Source organism: Lissotriton helveticus, chromosome 7 (genome assembly GCF_964261635.1).
Source record: "Lissotriton helveticus chromosome 7, aLisHel1.1, whole genome shotgun sequence".
In the NCBI taxonomy this organism is placed as follows: Eukaryota; Metazoa; Chordata; class Amphibia; order Caudata; family Salamandridae; genus Lissotriton; species Lissotriton helveticus.
In genome coordinates, this window is record NC_136068.1 from 1,021,502,055 (window position 1) to 1,021,515,519 (window position 13,465).

Here is a 13,465-nt window from a genome sequence, read left to right on the forward strand (position 1 = left end):
TAAATAAAATCAGACATCACCACGGGGTTGGGGGCGACCTCATAGCAAAAGTTGATGTGTGTGCCAGAACCACCTCACCGCATAACCTGTTGTTTTCAGCGGTGCCCAGTCACCGAAAGGCGCCAGTATTACGGGCGGGGCATTTCTTGAGGCAGGAACACCGGATCCCATGCTGGCAACTGCGAAAGCCGCCCCGCTCTGGGACCACCGTCTCTCACCACAGTCATCCACAATCCACTTTCTGACAGCATATTCGGGGACTCTTCATATAGCACTAGCGTACTCCTCCAAAATGTCCGGTCTGAAAAGGCAGAGTCACAAACGACTGGTGTCCTGTGAAATGTGACGACCGCTCACGCTAATTGATGCGCAAAACATCCAGCTCCCACAAAGAAAAACTCCGCAGGAAGAAGGCACAGGCACAGGTGGCTTCAGGAAACGGCATAACTTTATTCAATCATGTCGCCCCCAATCCCAGGTACAAGAAACGTTTCAGCCTACACAGAGGCCTTTCTCAATCTAGTTTGGCGCCATTATTTAAGAACATTATATAGCCCATCCCACTGGACCTAGCAATGGAAATAGAAAACACATTTCTGGTATAACCATTCGTCCCATAGCTCAACAAATGCATGTGTGTGTAACTGTGCAATACAGCTAAAGGTCTCACACATACCAGGTCCAACATAACGTAATAATAAAAATCACGAAATATGTGCACATGACTGGTAAACTGTCATAATGGAGCAGACAGCTATAATAACACTTATGCAAAGGGTTACGTCACAGTGGGAATATTATAGACAAATAAAATCAGCAACCAAACTCATAATCCTGTAAAGTAAAGTAAACTAAAATGTTTAAACCAAATCCGTATATATATATATATATATATATATATATATATATATATATATATATATATATATATATATATATATATATATATTCACACACACATGTACATATATTCGTTTCTCATAACAATGCAGCTCCCATCTAGGAGGCTAAACAATGTAATAAAACACAAAATGCTTTCGCAAAATATAATATATAGAGATAAAAACACAGGAGGGCAAGTAGCACTTGTACTCTGTTTTTAATGAGTAAACCTAATGAAGAAAAAACAGCAAATAAAGCAGACCTTGTTAGCCTACAGGCTGCATTGTAAACCAATAGCAAAGAAAATAAAAGCATTTTCATACAAAAATGGCACAGTGACTTTAAGACAGCCATGACCCCTAGCTTCCCATCATGCCTCAGGGGTGACAGTTAGGTCAGTTGTTCTATGCGTAACCCTGAAGAACCGGGCTCAAATATATTCTTTAACAATGAAGAAAATCTCAGTTGCCTGGGGAGGAGGGTGGGTTGCTTATGCCTTTGATGAGGATACCCCTGGAAGAGACCTAGGATTACAGGTAAGTAACTTATCCTTCTCTTCTAGGGGATCCTCATCAATAGTCATAAGCACTGAACAGAATAGGCCTGGCCTTCTTGGGTGTCTGCTCGGGTGTCAGAATCTAGACAATAGTGCCTCGTAAATGTATGGACGGACCTCCAAGTTGCCGCCTTTCAGATTTCAGAAATAGGCAAGAAGAAAAGCAGTCGTAGCCGATTTTCCTCTAGTGGAATGCTCCTTGGAAGTAGGCCCCAGGGGCCTTTGCACTAATTAATAAGCTAACTTGATGCATGAAACTATCCATCTGGAGATGGACCGCTTTGAAGCTGGAAAACCTGTTCTGATCGACCCATAGTCCACAAATAGTTGATCAGATTTTATTGTGGACTTGGACCTATCTAGATAGTTTTAAACTCTTTATGTCCAGAGAGTGTACAGCCCTCTCAGATGAAGTGGAAGGATTAGGGAAAAAGGTGGGCAGAGAGATGGTCTGATTCACACGGAAATCTAACACCACCTTCGGGAGGAAAGAGGGGTGAGTCCTCAAAACAGCCCTATTAAGATGGAAAACAGTACAAGATTCCTTAGAGCAGAGGGCCTGTATAGCGCTCATTCTGCCAGCTGACATGATCGCTACCAAGAAAGCTGCCTTCCAAGTGAGATGTTGCAAGGTTGCTTTGTGGATAGGTTCATTAGGAGGACCCATCAATATTGATAGTACCAGGTTTAGCTCTCAAGGTGGTGAAGGAGGCCGGACCGGAGGGTAAACCTTTTTCAGACCCTGTAAAAAGTCTTTGACAACCTGTAACTGAAAGAAAGGTTGAGAAGGTGAGCGCCTATATGCAGTGATAGCTGCTAAGTGCACCTTAATGGAAGGAAACGTCAAAACTGCTCTTGGCAGGTAAAGTAGGCATGCTAGAATGACCTCTTCCGGTCCTTTGGTAGGGTTACAATTATTTTGAACACACCACATATAAAAACGTTTCCACTTGCACACGAGTGCCTAGTGGACGTCCTTCTTGCTTCTTTTAAGATGGACATGCAGTCTTGTGGCAGTCCTAAATGTCCATACTGGAGGACCTCAGGAGTCATGCTGTCAAGTTTCAGTGAGGGAAGGTTGGGGTGATGAATCCTCCCGTTCATCTTAGACAGCAGGTCCGGTCTGCACAGCAGCCTCCTGTGAGGGCGTTCTGACGGGTGCAGAAGGTCCGGGTACCACAATTGTCTCTACCAGTCCGGGACAATCCGGATCATTCTCGTGTGCAAGTGAGACAGCTTGGTCACCACCTTCGGGATTAGAGGAAAGGCGTACACAAATGCCCCTGATAAGTCTATCAAAAAGGCATTCCCTTTCGAACCTGGTCGGTAGAACCTTAAGGTGAAGTCTCAGCATTTTGTATTTTCATCATCCGCGAAGAGATCTATGCTGGGACGACCCGAAGCCTGGAAGAGGTCTTCGACGACCTCGTCGTTGAGACCCCAGTCTTGTCTGTCTTCAAAGTGACTGAGAGCATCCGCTCTCGCGTTCTGTTCTCCCGGCAGGTGTACCGCTGTGATTGATAGGTTCCTTGCCAGGAGCCAATGCCAGAGAGCTTGAGCTTCCAGAGACAGTGTGCGTGAGCGAGTTCCCCCCCGTTTGTTCACGTAGTACATGCTGGTGGTATTGTTCGTGGTGGTATTGTCCGTCAGTACTAGTATTGAACTTGCCTGAATCTAAGGGAGGATAGCCTTAAGAGCCAGGTGAACTGCCCTCAGCTCCAGCATGTTTATGTGATACGACCGCTCTTTTGAGGACCATTTACCCAGTGTCTGGATAGACCCCATGTGGGCTTCCCACCCCTGGAGGGACGCGTCCGTGATCAGTGTTTGAGAGGGAGGTGCTTGATGAAAGATATCCTGACTTGCATATTCTCCTTCATCCACCATGGGATGTATGCTCTTGCTGCATTTGAGAGACTTATTTTGTCGTCCCAGCGAGCTGTGTGCTGATCCCACGTGTCTTCGAGATCCTGCTGAAGAGGACGCATTCGCAGTCTGGCATTGGGGACCAGGAAGATGCAGGGTGCCATCGACCCTAACAGGGAGGCAATCCGGCGGACCAACAGCATTCTGTTGTTCAGAACAAGTTTGCATTTCTGTACTTTGGAAAACGGTCTCTACTCCGAAGGAAACACTTTTCCTACCTAAGAGTCTTTCAGAGCTCCTAAATAATGGATTCTCTGTGTGGGTTGTGGAGTCGATTTGTCGAAGTTCACATGAAAGCCCAGCCGATGATAAAGCTCTAGGCATTGCAGGAAATGATTCCTCACGCTGTGGGGTGAGGGACCCTTCAACAGCCAGTCGTCCAGGTACGGGTACAAGAAGATGCCTCTGCGGCGTAGTGCGGCTGCCACCACTGCCATGCACTTCGTGAACACTTGGGGGAGCTGACTTCAACCCGAAGGGTGGTACTTTGAACTGGTAGTGAGAAGATCCCAACAGGAATATCTGGTATTGTCTGTGATGCTGACTGACCGGAACGTGAAAGTATGTATCTTGCAGGTCCAACGAACGCATCCAATCTCCTTGCCTGAGATGTGGATATATTTGATGGAGCACCAGCATGCAAAACTTCTCCTTCCTGGTTGATTTGTTGATTGTTCGCAGATCCATAATGGGTCTGTATTCTGCTTATCTAAACTTCTTCCTTACTAAAAAGTAGACCCCTTTCCCTCTGAGTTATTGGCCCCTTCTCTATGGCTGATTTTCGCAGAAGGGTGGCAACTTCGCTCTGCAATATTTTCACCTGGTGACACGATGATGGAACCAGAGGGATTGAGGGAGGATGGTGTTGAAAACCCATTCTGCAGCGTAGCCAACACCCACTGGGTCCCTTGTGATAGCTCGCCACTCTTCGAGATGATTTGCAATTCTTCCCCCCACTGGAGTGGTGAACGACGACGGGGGAAGTGGGCACTCATTGTTTGGCCTGCGTCTTGGCGGAGGTGTTAGCCTGACGCTGGTTTCCTCTCTCTCTGGAGGAACGCCTACCCTGATATTGAGATCTTTGTTGACCTTGTTGATCCTGGTTTTCCTGCCAATGAGGGAATTGAACCCTCTGTTGGGAGGATCGCCGGTTGTAAGGCCTGAATCATTTGCGGAATTCTTTTTTTTTCTCTAGACCCACTGCCTTTAGTGTGCCGAGCTCCGCCTTCATCCAGGACATTTCCTCATCTGTGTGAGCCCCGAACAGAGATGATCCGGAGAAGGGAAGATTCAGGATGCGCGACTGTGCCTCTGGTTTGAGAGCTGTGAGTCTGAGCCAGGAGGTTCTTCTAGCACATATTCCATGTGCATAGGCATGAGCTGAAAGAGTAGCTCCATCAACTGCCGCGCTGATAATTTGGTTAGCCACCAAGCTGCCTTCATGCAAGATCTCCTGAAAGTCCTTGCGATCTTCCGGTGGTAACTTTTCTGTGAATCTTTGCAGGGAGTACCACTGACACCTGTCAAACCGGCCCAAGAGAGCCGATGCACTCAAGACCTTCATCATAGAGGCTGATATGCTACATACCTTTCTTCCTCACAAATCATGTGTACTGTTTCCTTATCTGGTGGTACAGTAGAGGAGGAACCAATAACATGAGTCTTTTTTGCTGCAGCGATAATCACAGAATCTGGAGGGAGGTCAGATTAAAGGAAAAGCGGGTCCTCTTCCTGTGAGCGATATTTCTTCAAAATTCTAGACGACAGGGTCATAAGTGTCGCCAGCGTGATGAAAATGTCCATCGCTGGCTCTAGGAGGCCCGGTACCAATGGAAGCAGAGGTCTAGATGCTGCCCTCTGGTGTAAAGTCTCAAAGATAACAGAGGAAGAACTAAGTCTAGTCGGCATAGGAGTGCTTAGCTTTGTTGCCCCTCTGCCAAGAACGTCCTGAAAAGTCATCCACCAGAGAGACTCTCGACGGCGAGCTGTCAGTAAGAGTAGGTGAATTGTCTCTGTGTGACGTGCGAGTGGAAGAGGAGGAAGGCGTTGAGATCTGTGCCTTCTCCCCCTGCTTTTAGATCTAGATCTCCTTCTGTGAGTGCGCAGGAGTGCTGCGATCTCTGGCTCTTGATGGAGTACGTTCTCTATCCACCTCCTGTACCAGTCGAGCCAATGGAGACCTATGAAGGGGGCCCGAGTACTGCTGTGCCCTTGTAGCTGGAGTTGGGGCCCAGTGATGTAAGGGCCTATTCCATCTTGGCGAAAGATGGAAGGAAGGCGATCTGTGACCTTCTAGCCCCTCAGGAGCTTGTGGAGGAGGAGGGGAGTTCTCCCTTTCTTGTGCAGGCCTGGTTGGAGAATCTTGGTGTCCCCTGGACTGCTGGACATCGAGATCACGACCGCCGGAGATGTTGACGTTGAACCTCTGCGAGAGCTGGGAGAACCTGTACTCGACGTAGGTGTCGGAGACATGGACAGACTTACCGGATGTGAGGCCTCATTTAGACTAGTGCCTCGACTTTGATCTGGATGTCTCTGCACAGACTGCCTTCTTGATATCGACCTTCGTCTCGGTAACAGAGATGCCTGCCTCGACGCAGACCTTCTCCTCTTGGACAGAGGACTCAATCTTGCAGTCGACCGGCCTCTCTACTTGACGCAGACTGAGTACCATGTTTCGACGTCAGCCGCCTTTGTTCTGAAGATCGGTGTCTCAACGTCGACTGGCGGTGTGCTGCTGTCGACAGATTTCTGCCTCGACGTCGAAGATCTATGCACTGACCTCGACAGAGAATTCTGCCTCGACGTCGGAGTGTTGTGTTTCGACGTATAAGATCTTTGGGCTGACTTTGGCAGAGACTTCTGCCTCGAGTCGGTGACGGAGACCTGTGCCTCGACATCGATCGCCTAGCCAGCATCGACGGAGACTAGTCCCTCGGCGTCGATCGTCGCCTGGTAGACAACGACGGAGGGCCCATTCCCTTTGTCGACGTTGATATCGTTGTTGATTTCTTAGAAGAATGATGCTCCGGCATCACCGTAGTCTTCGGCGCCGATTTCTTAGTCAACGGCAGCTTCGTCGTCGATGCAGATGGAGAACAGGTCGGGACCTTGCCTTTCGACGTCAACAGAGTTTTCTTCTTCTGTTGCCTCACTGGAGACTGTGGAGACTCACTGGAGACCTACCTCTTTCAGAGAGGCCATGAAGTCAAATTCTCTCCCAGTCTTTGATGGTCCTTCTAGACAACTTCTTACAATTATGACAGTTGGCAGAAGAGTGAGAATCAGGGAGGCAGAGGATACACACAGGGTGTGTGTCTGATGTAGCTTTCTTGCCACAGGCAGGGCAAGTATCAAATAAAGAAGGCCTTTCTGACAGAAATAAACCTTTTCTGGAACTCAAAAACGGTGGCAAAAAGATCGGTGGTGGCGGTGGGTGGGTGGGTGTGTGTGCTCCATATATATTTTTTTTATTATTTCCGGGGTCCCCACCCATGGGTGGGAATATTTAGTGCTTGACTATTGATGAGGATTCCCTTGAAGAGAACAGAGCTGGGTATGCAGTGTAGGGGAACAGGCGGTTGTGCATTGTACTGCCAGGACACTGTTGAGTTTGGTATGCATTATCAAGTGATTGCTTAATACGAAGTGCTCTGTGAATGACAGCTATCTATGGAACACAGGGTGGGTGCTAGCCGTTTCTGCATGCACAGTGACTTTTGGGTGACATAGGCAGGTGAGCAGAGACTGGGTTACAATATGGTGTTCAATGTACTGCAGGTGACAGAGCTGGTGTGTCCAGTTAACTGGGGGTGACAGTGTGATAAAATGGTCTCTACACAATGTACAGAGGCACAGCAGTGTGCAGTGTTCCGGCTGCCCACCAAGTCACAAAGATTTCAAATTGTTTTGCAATCGCTTCAACTTCCTTCTTTCCCTGCTCTCACATACATACATCTTGTTGCCTACAATCACTTCACCTTCCTCCTTTCCCTGCTCTCACATACATACATCTTGTTGCCCACAAACATACAGACTCTCCCCTTCTTTATACTTTGGATAGGTCTGTGTATGTATGCGTGCCCATGTTGGTAAATACTGTATCTGCAGCTCGCTGTGCTAAATCTATTGGGTGTTTATTGTGAAGCTTACATTGTTGCTGCCTTTGATTTACTCGGTTTGCCTCTAAGGGAGGCTTGCACAGTTGCTGCCTATGTTACACCTCTTATATATTCGAAAAAAGCAGTTTATAGTTAGCGATACTTGTTTACCTTGAAAACACCACAATATTTGAGTTTTTCAAAGTTTGCTCAATAGGGAGGCATGTGTTACTGTGTCTAGGGCTCAGCTAGGAGGTAGAGAGTAGGTGTGAGCCACGTATCCCTAGCCAGATAGTTATCCAAGTTTGGGGCGGGTGTCTTTGATATGGGTACTACCTGTATGTTGGCACCGACTGTTCTTGGTGAGATGCACTTACTGTAGGATGGCAGTGGGTGATCTTGGCATGGAGCACTTCCTCCAGGGTATGAATAGACTATTTTGGGGTATGGGACCTGCCAGATATGGGTGTTCCTGGTATTTGAGCATCAACAGCATGTCAAAAGCAATATATATGGTAGGCAACAAGCAGGCTGGTGGCCAACAGGCAGTGGGCAGGATCTACATAACACAGCAGAAAAGCATCCCCAGCCCACATAGGCACCAATTCATGAGTTTTGAAAAGGGAGGTCTGAATAGCTGCAATTCTTAGAAAAAACATACAAAATGTGCACTTTGTTGCAGCAGCTCTAAACTTAATACACCACAGTTTACATCACCAGTTTTTAACCATCCACTCCCGTCTGTACCTCCTTTACCTCATTGACACTTTCTTTTTGTCTCAGTTAAATTCAAGCCTCATTCTTCCCCCAGCTGATTTCAAACTCTCTCCTTTGCCCCACGCTTCATGGACAGAACATTGTAAAAACAACAATTTAAAAGAAATCATACTTGTCTCTTGAGGCACCAAGGGCCAAGACAATAGGATCTGCAATCTCAAGCATGGACTGCAGTATTGATGCCACTACGATGAAGAGGATGATGCTGAGAAGGAAGGCCCGATGGACAACCTGCAGTTCAATGAGTCCAGTCTGCACAGCCAGGATGAGAAGAGTGACTCCCTCTGTCATACCACTGGAGAGAGAAATAAAAAAAACAATAACCTGATCAAGCAAATTCTAAATAATGTTACTGTTTCATAGGCACAAAAGAGACGTCTTCACCACCCCTACTAAGAGATAAGCACTCAAGAACTTTACTTCTTAACACTTAACTTTGAGCAGTCACAATCAACAATCCAAAGGAGAAAACGTTGAGGATTTTCACACAATGAAAAACAGACAATAAATGAGCACTCTCACAATGTAAGCCATACTGCTAAACCCCAAACAATCTCATCCAACTGTACAGATGGAAACACATCATAATCTTATTCCATAACCTGAAGATCCAAGAATGAGTAATCCCAACCTTTAAAACGAGACAATTCAACAATATCAATCCATAGATGTAAGACCCAAAAATCAACAATCATGCCACTCCTGAAAGCAAAGAATGAACAATCTAACAAGCAAAAGAAGATCAAAAGTGCATAATCACAAGACAGATCCAAGAGTCAAACACTAAGTAGGATTGAAGCCCAACAAATAACTCCACAAAATGTGCCTCACTAGCCACAACATATTTAGTCATAATACAATTCAAGGTACACAATTCTTCATTTAAGCCAAACATTCCTTCAGAATTCTTGATGGTTCCAGACAAATGTAGATTGATGTTAGAAACCAAGTCCTCAATGCACCCCAAAGTCTAAAGAGGCCTTCTACAAGGTTGCTAGCGTAAAACAGTATTCATAATACAGTTATTTAAAATTGAATTCAGCTTGTAAGGACTGTTTTGTAACATACGCAGGGAGGTCAGACATTGAGCCTTAAAACGTAGTGAGGTGTTGATCACTAATTGCTTTCTCTTTGTTTTACCTAATGTATAGTAGGAGAGATCTACTTCTCTTCCAGTGTTTGTTATTTTAATTAACAAAATAGACCAAATCCCAACCCCAGAAAGGAAATAGAAAGCATAAATTTGCAGCCTTCTGTCTCGAATAGGCTGACGTCAAATAGCAAAACACTGGCTACAACCTGCTAGTCTCAGATATGAATTGTGGCAAAAAGCTGTACCTGAATGGCCAATGACCGAAATACACATGATCAGAAATCACACTGACTAGAAAGCCTATAATGCTGTGATTGACTTGCTGGTGGCAGCTGGCCCTCTATATGGTATTCCCACTAGGAGGGTATACATTGCACAGAGTCCTGAGGTTCCTCAAAAGTGTACAGGACTCAATGTAAAACTCAAAGTGCTCTTTTAGTGGTAGTGTGGGCGAGCAGCCTTAGGCCTAACACAGAGGAGTGTAAGATATATATTGCACAACAGTGCCAGAACAACTTTATAAAATTATACTTTGTTTGTATTTTAAGACCAAGATCTTCACAATATGTAAAATGTATAAATAAAAATATTTTTCACTTTGAAAAATTGACACTTAGAAACTTTTCAGCACAGTTCAATGTTATCCTATAAGGAAAACAATATCGCAGTTAAACAGGTAAGTAGTGTACTTACAAATCCAGGCTTCAGGATCAAAAGTCGGCAAGGGTCAGGTGAGTACCAAAACTGCACCCTCAGATGCACACGTGTGCAGAGATCAAAATCAGAGTTCGGCCCAATGTTTTTCAATGGAGACTAGGGGTGCCAGGAGTCACACTGCTTACAGGTAAGTAGATCGGGTTGCAGGGGCCAAGCTTTGGGGGTTAGGTTAAGCACGGGGGCACAAAGCAGCACCAAACATACATCCACCGGCAGCCAGGCTCCGGAGGGTGCAATTTCCATGTTGGGCACCCAATGCATTTCAATGGGGATTCTTCTTTAGGCTGCAGGCATTGCACCAGAGATTGCAGGATGGAGACCGACAGCAGAGGTAGAGATGTAGGGGTCATAGGGGCACAGTCGGTTCAGCTTACCAAGGCCCAGGGGCTTCAGGTGAAGGGGTGCCTTTCGACATCAGAGTCTTCTTACCGTAGCCGGTAACCAAGGGGGTGAGGGCATATTGGGGGACCGCTGGATACACACGGAACTGCCGCCGTGGAGATCAGGAAGTAGAGGTCAGCCAACACTGGACACAAGGCCAGTATCGCTGGGGAGCATTCACTGCACAGGTGAGCCACTCAGACTCGGGCCGTGAGCGTCAAGTGCAGAGTGGGCAGGGATCACAGTTCAGGCTGGATTCAGAGCCCTTGGGAGTCGTTTTCTTTTGGACAGGTCTGCTGTCCACAAGAGATTGGAGTCTTTTACGAATGCAGCAATCCTGCCAGGGCTTTCAGAGGTCCCTGGCTGCAAGACAGGTTGCAGGTTCGCAGAAGCTGGAGACAGGCCAGAAGGGCTGGGGCCAAGGCAGTCGTCGTCTTTAGTCTTCTCTGTAGGGATGTCTTCTTTCTTCTTAGGTCGTCACAGATCTAGTTTCTAGGTCTGGGGGAGTCACCTAAATACTAAATTTAGGGGAGTTTTAAGGGAGCAGCAGAGAGGGCCAATGGGCACCTTACCTGGGATGACTAAACTCTCTATTTAGCCACCCTCCTGTAGCACGGTGCATAGACCTAGCCATGATTGGAGGGGTCTGAAGGATGAGCTTTACCTCGCCTCCCCCACCTTTGGGTTAGAGTTGACAGAGGTGGGCACACCTCCTATTCTCCTAAGTTTTTCCTCCCAAGGTGGGGGTGTAAACCGGGGGTTACCATCTGCTGCTAACAGCAGAGTCTTTGGGGGGGGGAGGGGTACATTATAAAGGCAGCAGGCCTTTGAAGCTTCCCCTTCGAGCATCACACCTCAGTCCAGGATGTGCAACGTGCCACAGAGCAGAAACATGTCTGGTGGTGGCAGGTTGTCTTGTCAGAGACCACACAAGGGTTGGTAGGTTTTCAGAGAGGGTACCTCGGAGGTGCCCTCGGAGCACATGGTACAATAAATCTCACACTGGCATCAGTGTGGATTTATTAAGAGGAGTTGTTGGGTACCAAACATTCCTGGGTTCAGTGAAGCCATCATAGTGCTGGGGAACTCAAGTTGTCGAGTTTTAAGCCCATGTACTATGTATATATTTACAACAAGGGGTGGTGAGGGACAGAGTCTCTGAATTAAGCAGAATACTCTCACCCTGTCAAGAGATCAGGGCTAGATCCAACACCGTTTTTTAGCTCACTGCACCATCCCAGTTTCAGAACCTGGCTGTATGCAAATTAGTCTGTTCCTGTCCCAATGCATGATGGGAACAGGGCAAACCAAACTACAAAAGCCAATTCTCACACTGGGAAGGAAACAAGCTTCCGGGGACCGGTTTCTGGCATTACAGCCGTCTTCGGCTCGGCTTGCTTGAATCCTGATGGTGCAATGAGCAAGGGACTCATGTCTGAGTATACCCTTCCACGCTTAGGGTGGACAAAAATATTTACAACAAGGGGTGGTGAGGGACAGAGTCTCTGAATTAAGCAGAATACTCTCACCCAATCAAGAGATCAGGGCTAGATCCAACACCGTTTTTTAGCTCACTGCACCATCCCAGTTTCAGAACCTGGCTGTATGCAAATTAGTCTGTTCCTGTCCCAGTGCATGATGGGAACAGGGCAAACCAAACTACAAAAGCCAATTCTTACACTGGGAAGGAAACAAGCTTCCGGGGACCTGTTACTGGCATTACAGCCGTCTTCGGCCTGGCTTGCTTGAATCCTGATGGTGCAATGAGCAAGGGACTCATGTCCGAGTATACCCTTCCACGCTTAGGGTGGACAAAAATATTTACAACAAGGGATGGTGAGGGACAGAGTCTCTGAATTAAGCAGAATACTCTCACCCTGTCAAGAGATCAGGGCTAGATCCAACACCGTTTTTTAGCTCACTGCACCATCCCAGTTTCAGAACCTGGCTGTATGCAAATTAGTCTGTTCCTGTCCCAGTGCATGATGGGAACAGGGCAAACCAAACTACAAAAGCCAATTCTTACACTGGGAAGGAAACAAGCTTCCGGGGACCGGTTTCTGGCATTACAGCCGTCTTCGGCCCGGCTTGCTTGAATCCTGATGGTGCAATGAGCAAGGGACTCATGTCTGAGTATACCCTTCCACGCTTAGGGTGGACAAAAATATTTACAACAAGGGGTGGTGAGGGACAGAGTCTCTGAATTAAGCAGAATACTCTCACCCTGTCAAGAGATCAGGGCTAGATCCAACACCGTTTTTTAGCTTGTTTCCTTCCCAGTGTAAGAATTGGCTTTTGTAGTCTGGTCTGCCCTGTTCCCATGATGCACTGGGCCAGGGACAGACTAATTTGCATACAGCCAGGTTCTGAAACTGGGATTGTGCAATGAGCTAAAAAACGGTGTTGGATCTAGCCCTGATCTCTTGACTGGGTGAGAGTACTCTGCTTAATTCAGAGACTCTGTCCATCACCACCCATTGTTGTAAATAATTTTGTCCACCCTAAGCGTGGAAGGGTATACTCAGATGTGAGTCCCTTGCTCATTGCACCATCAGGATTCAAGCAAGCCGGGCCGAAGACGGCTGTAATGCCAGAAACCGGTCCCCGGAAGCTTGTTTCCTTCCCAGTGTAAGAATTGGCTTTTGTAGTCTGGTCTGCCCTGTTCCCATGATGCACTGGGCCAGGGACAGACTAATTTGCATACAGCCAGGTTCTGAAACTGGGATGGTGCAATGAGCTAAAAAACGGTGTTGGATCTAGCCCTGATCTCTTGACTGGGTGAGAGTACTCTGCTTAATTCAGAGACTCTGTCCATCACCACCCCTTGTTGTTCATGTACTATGTAAGGCTTCCTTGGCACTGACAATATTAAGAATAGACCTAAATAGTGTAGGGGCATATCTGCTCCTGTAGATATGCCCATACTTAAAATATAGTGCACCCTGCCATAGAGCTTGTAAGGCCTGCTAGAGGGTTGACATACCCATACCTTAGGTGATGCTGCTTTGACATGGCACATAGGCAGTGTGCCAT

The 13,465-nt window shown here is 47.0% G+C and overlaps 1 protein-coding gene across 2 annotated transcripts in view; it reads right to left on the minus strand.

The window, feature by feature from the left end:
- Positions 1-13,465, minus strand: part of RNF145 (ring finger protein 145) — a 353,477-nt gene that overhangs the window by 106,974 nt on the left and 233,038 nt on the right. For both annotated transcript variants that reach the window (XM_078653727.1, XM_078653728.1), the window contains exon 8: positions 8,354-8,536. In XM_078653727.1, the coding sequence (XP_078509853.1) occupies positions 8,354-8,536 (183 nt within the window). The remainder of the gene's footprint in view (positions 1-8,353; positions 8,537-13,465) is intronic.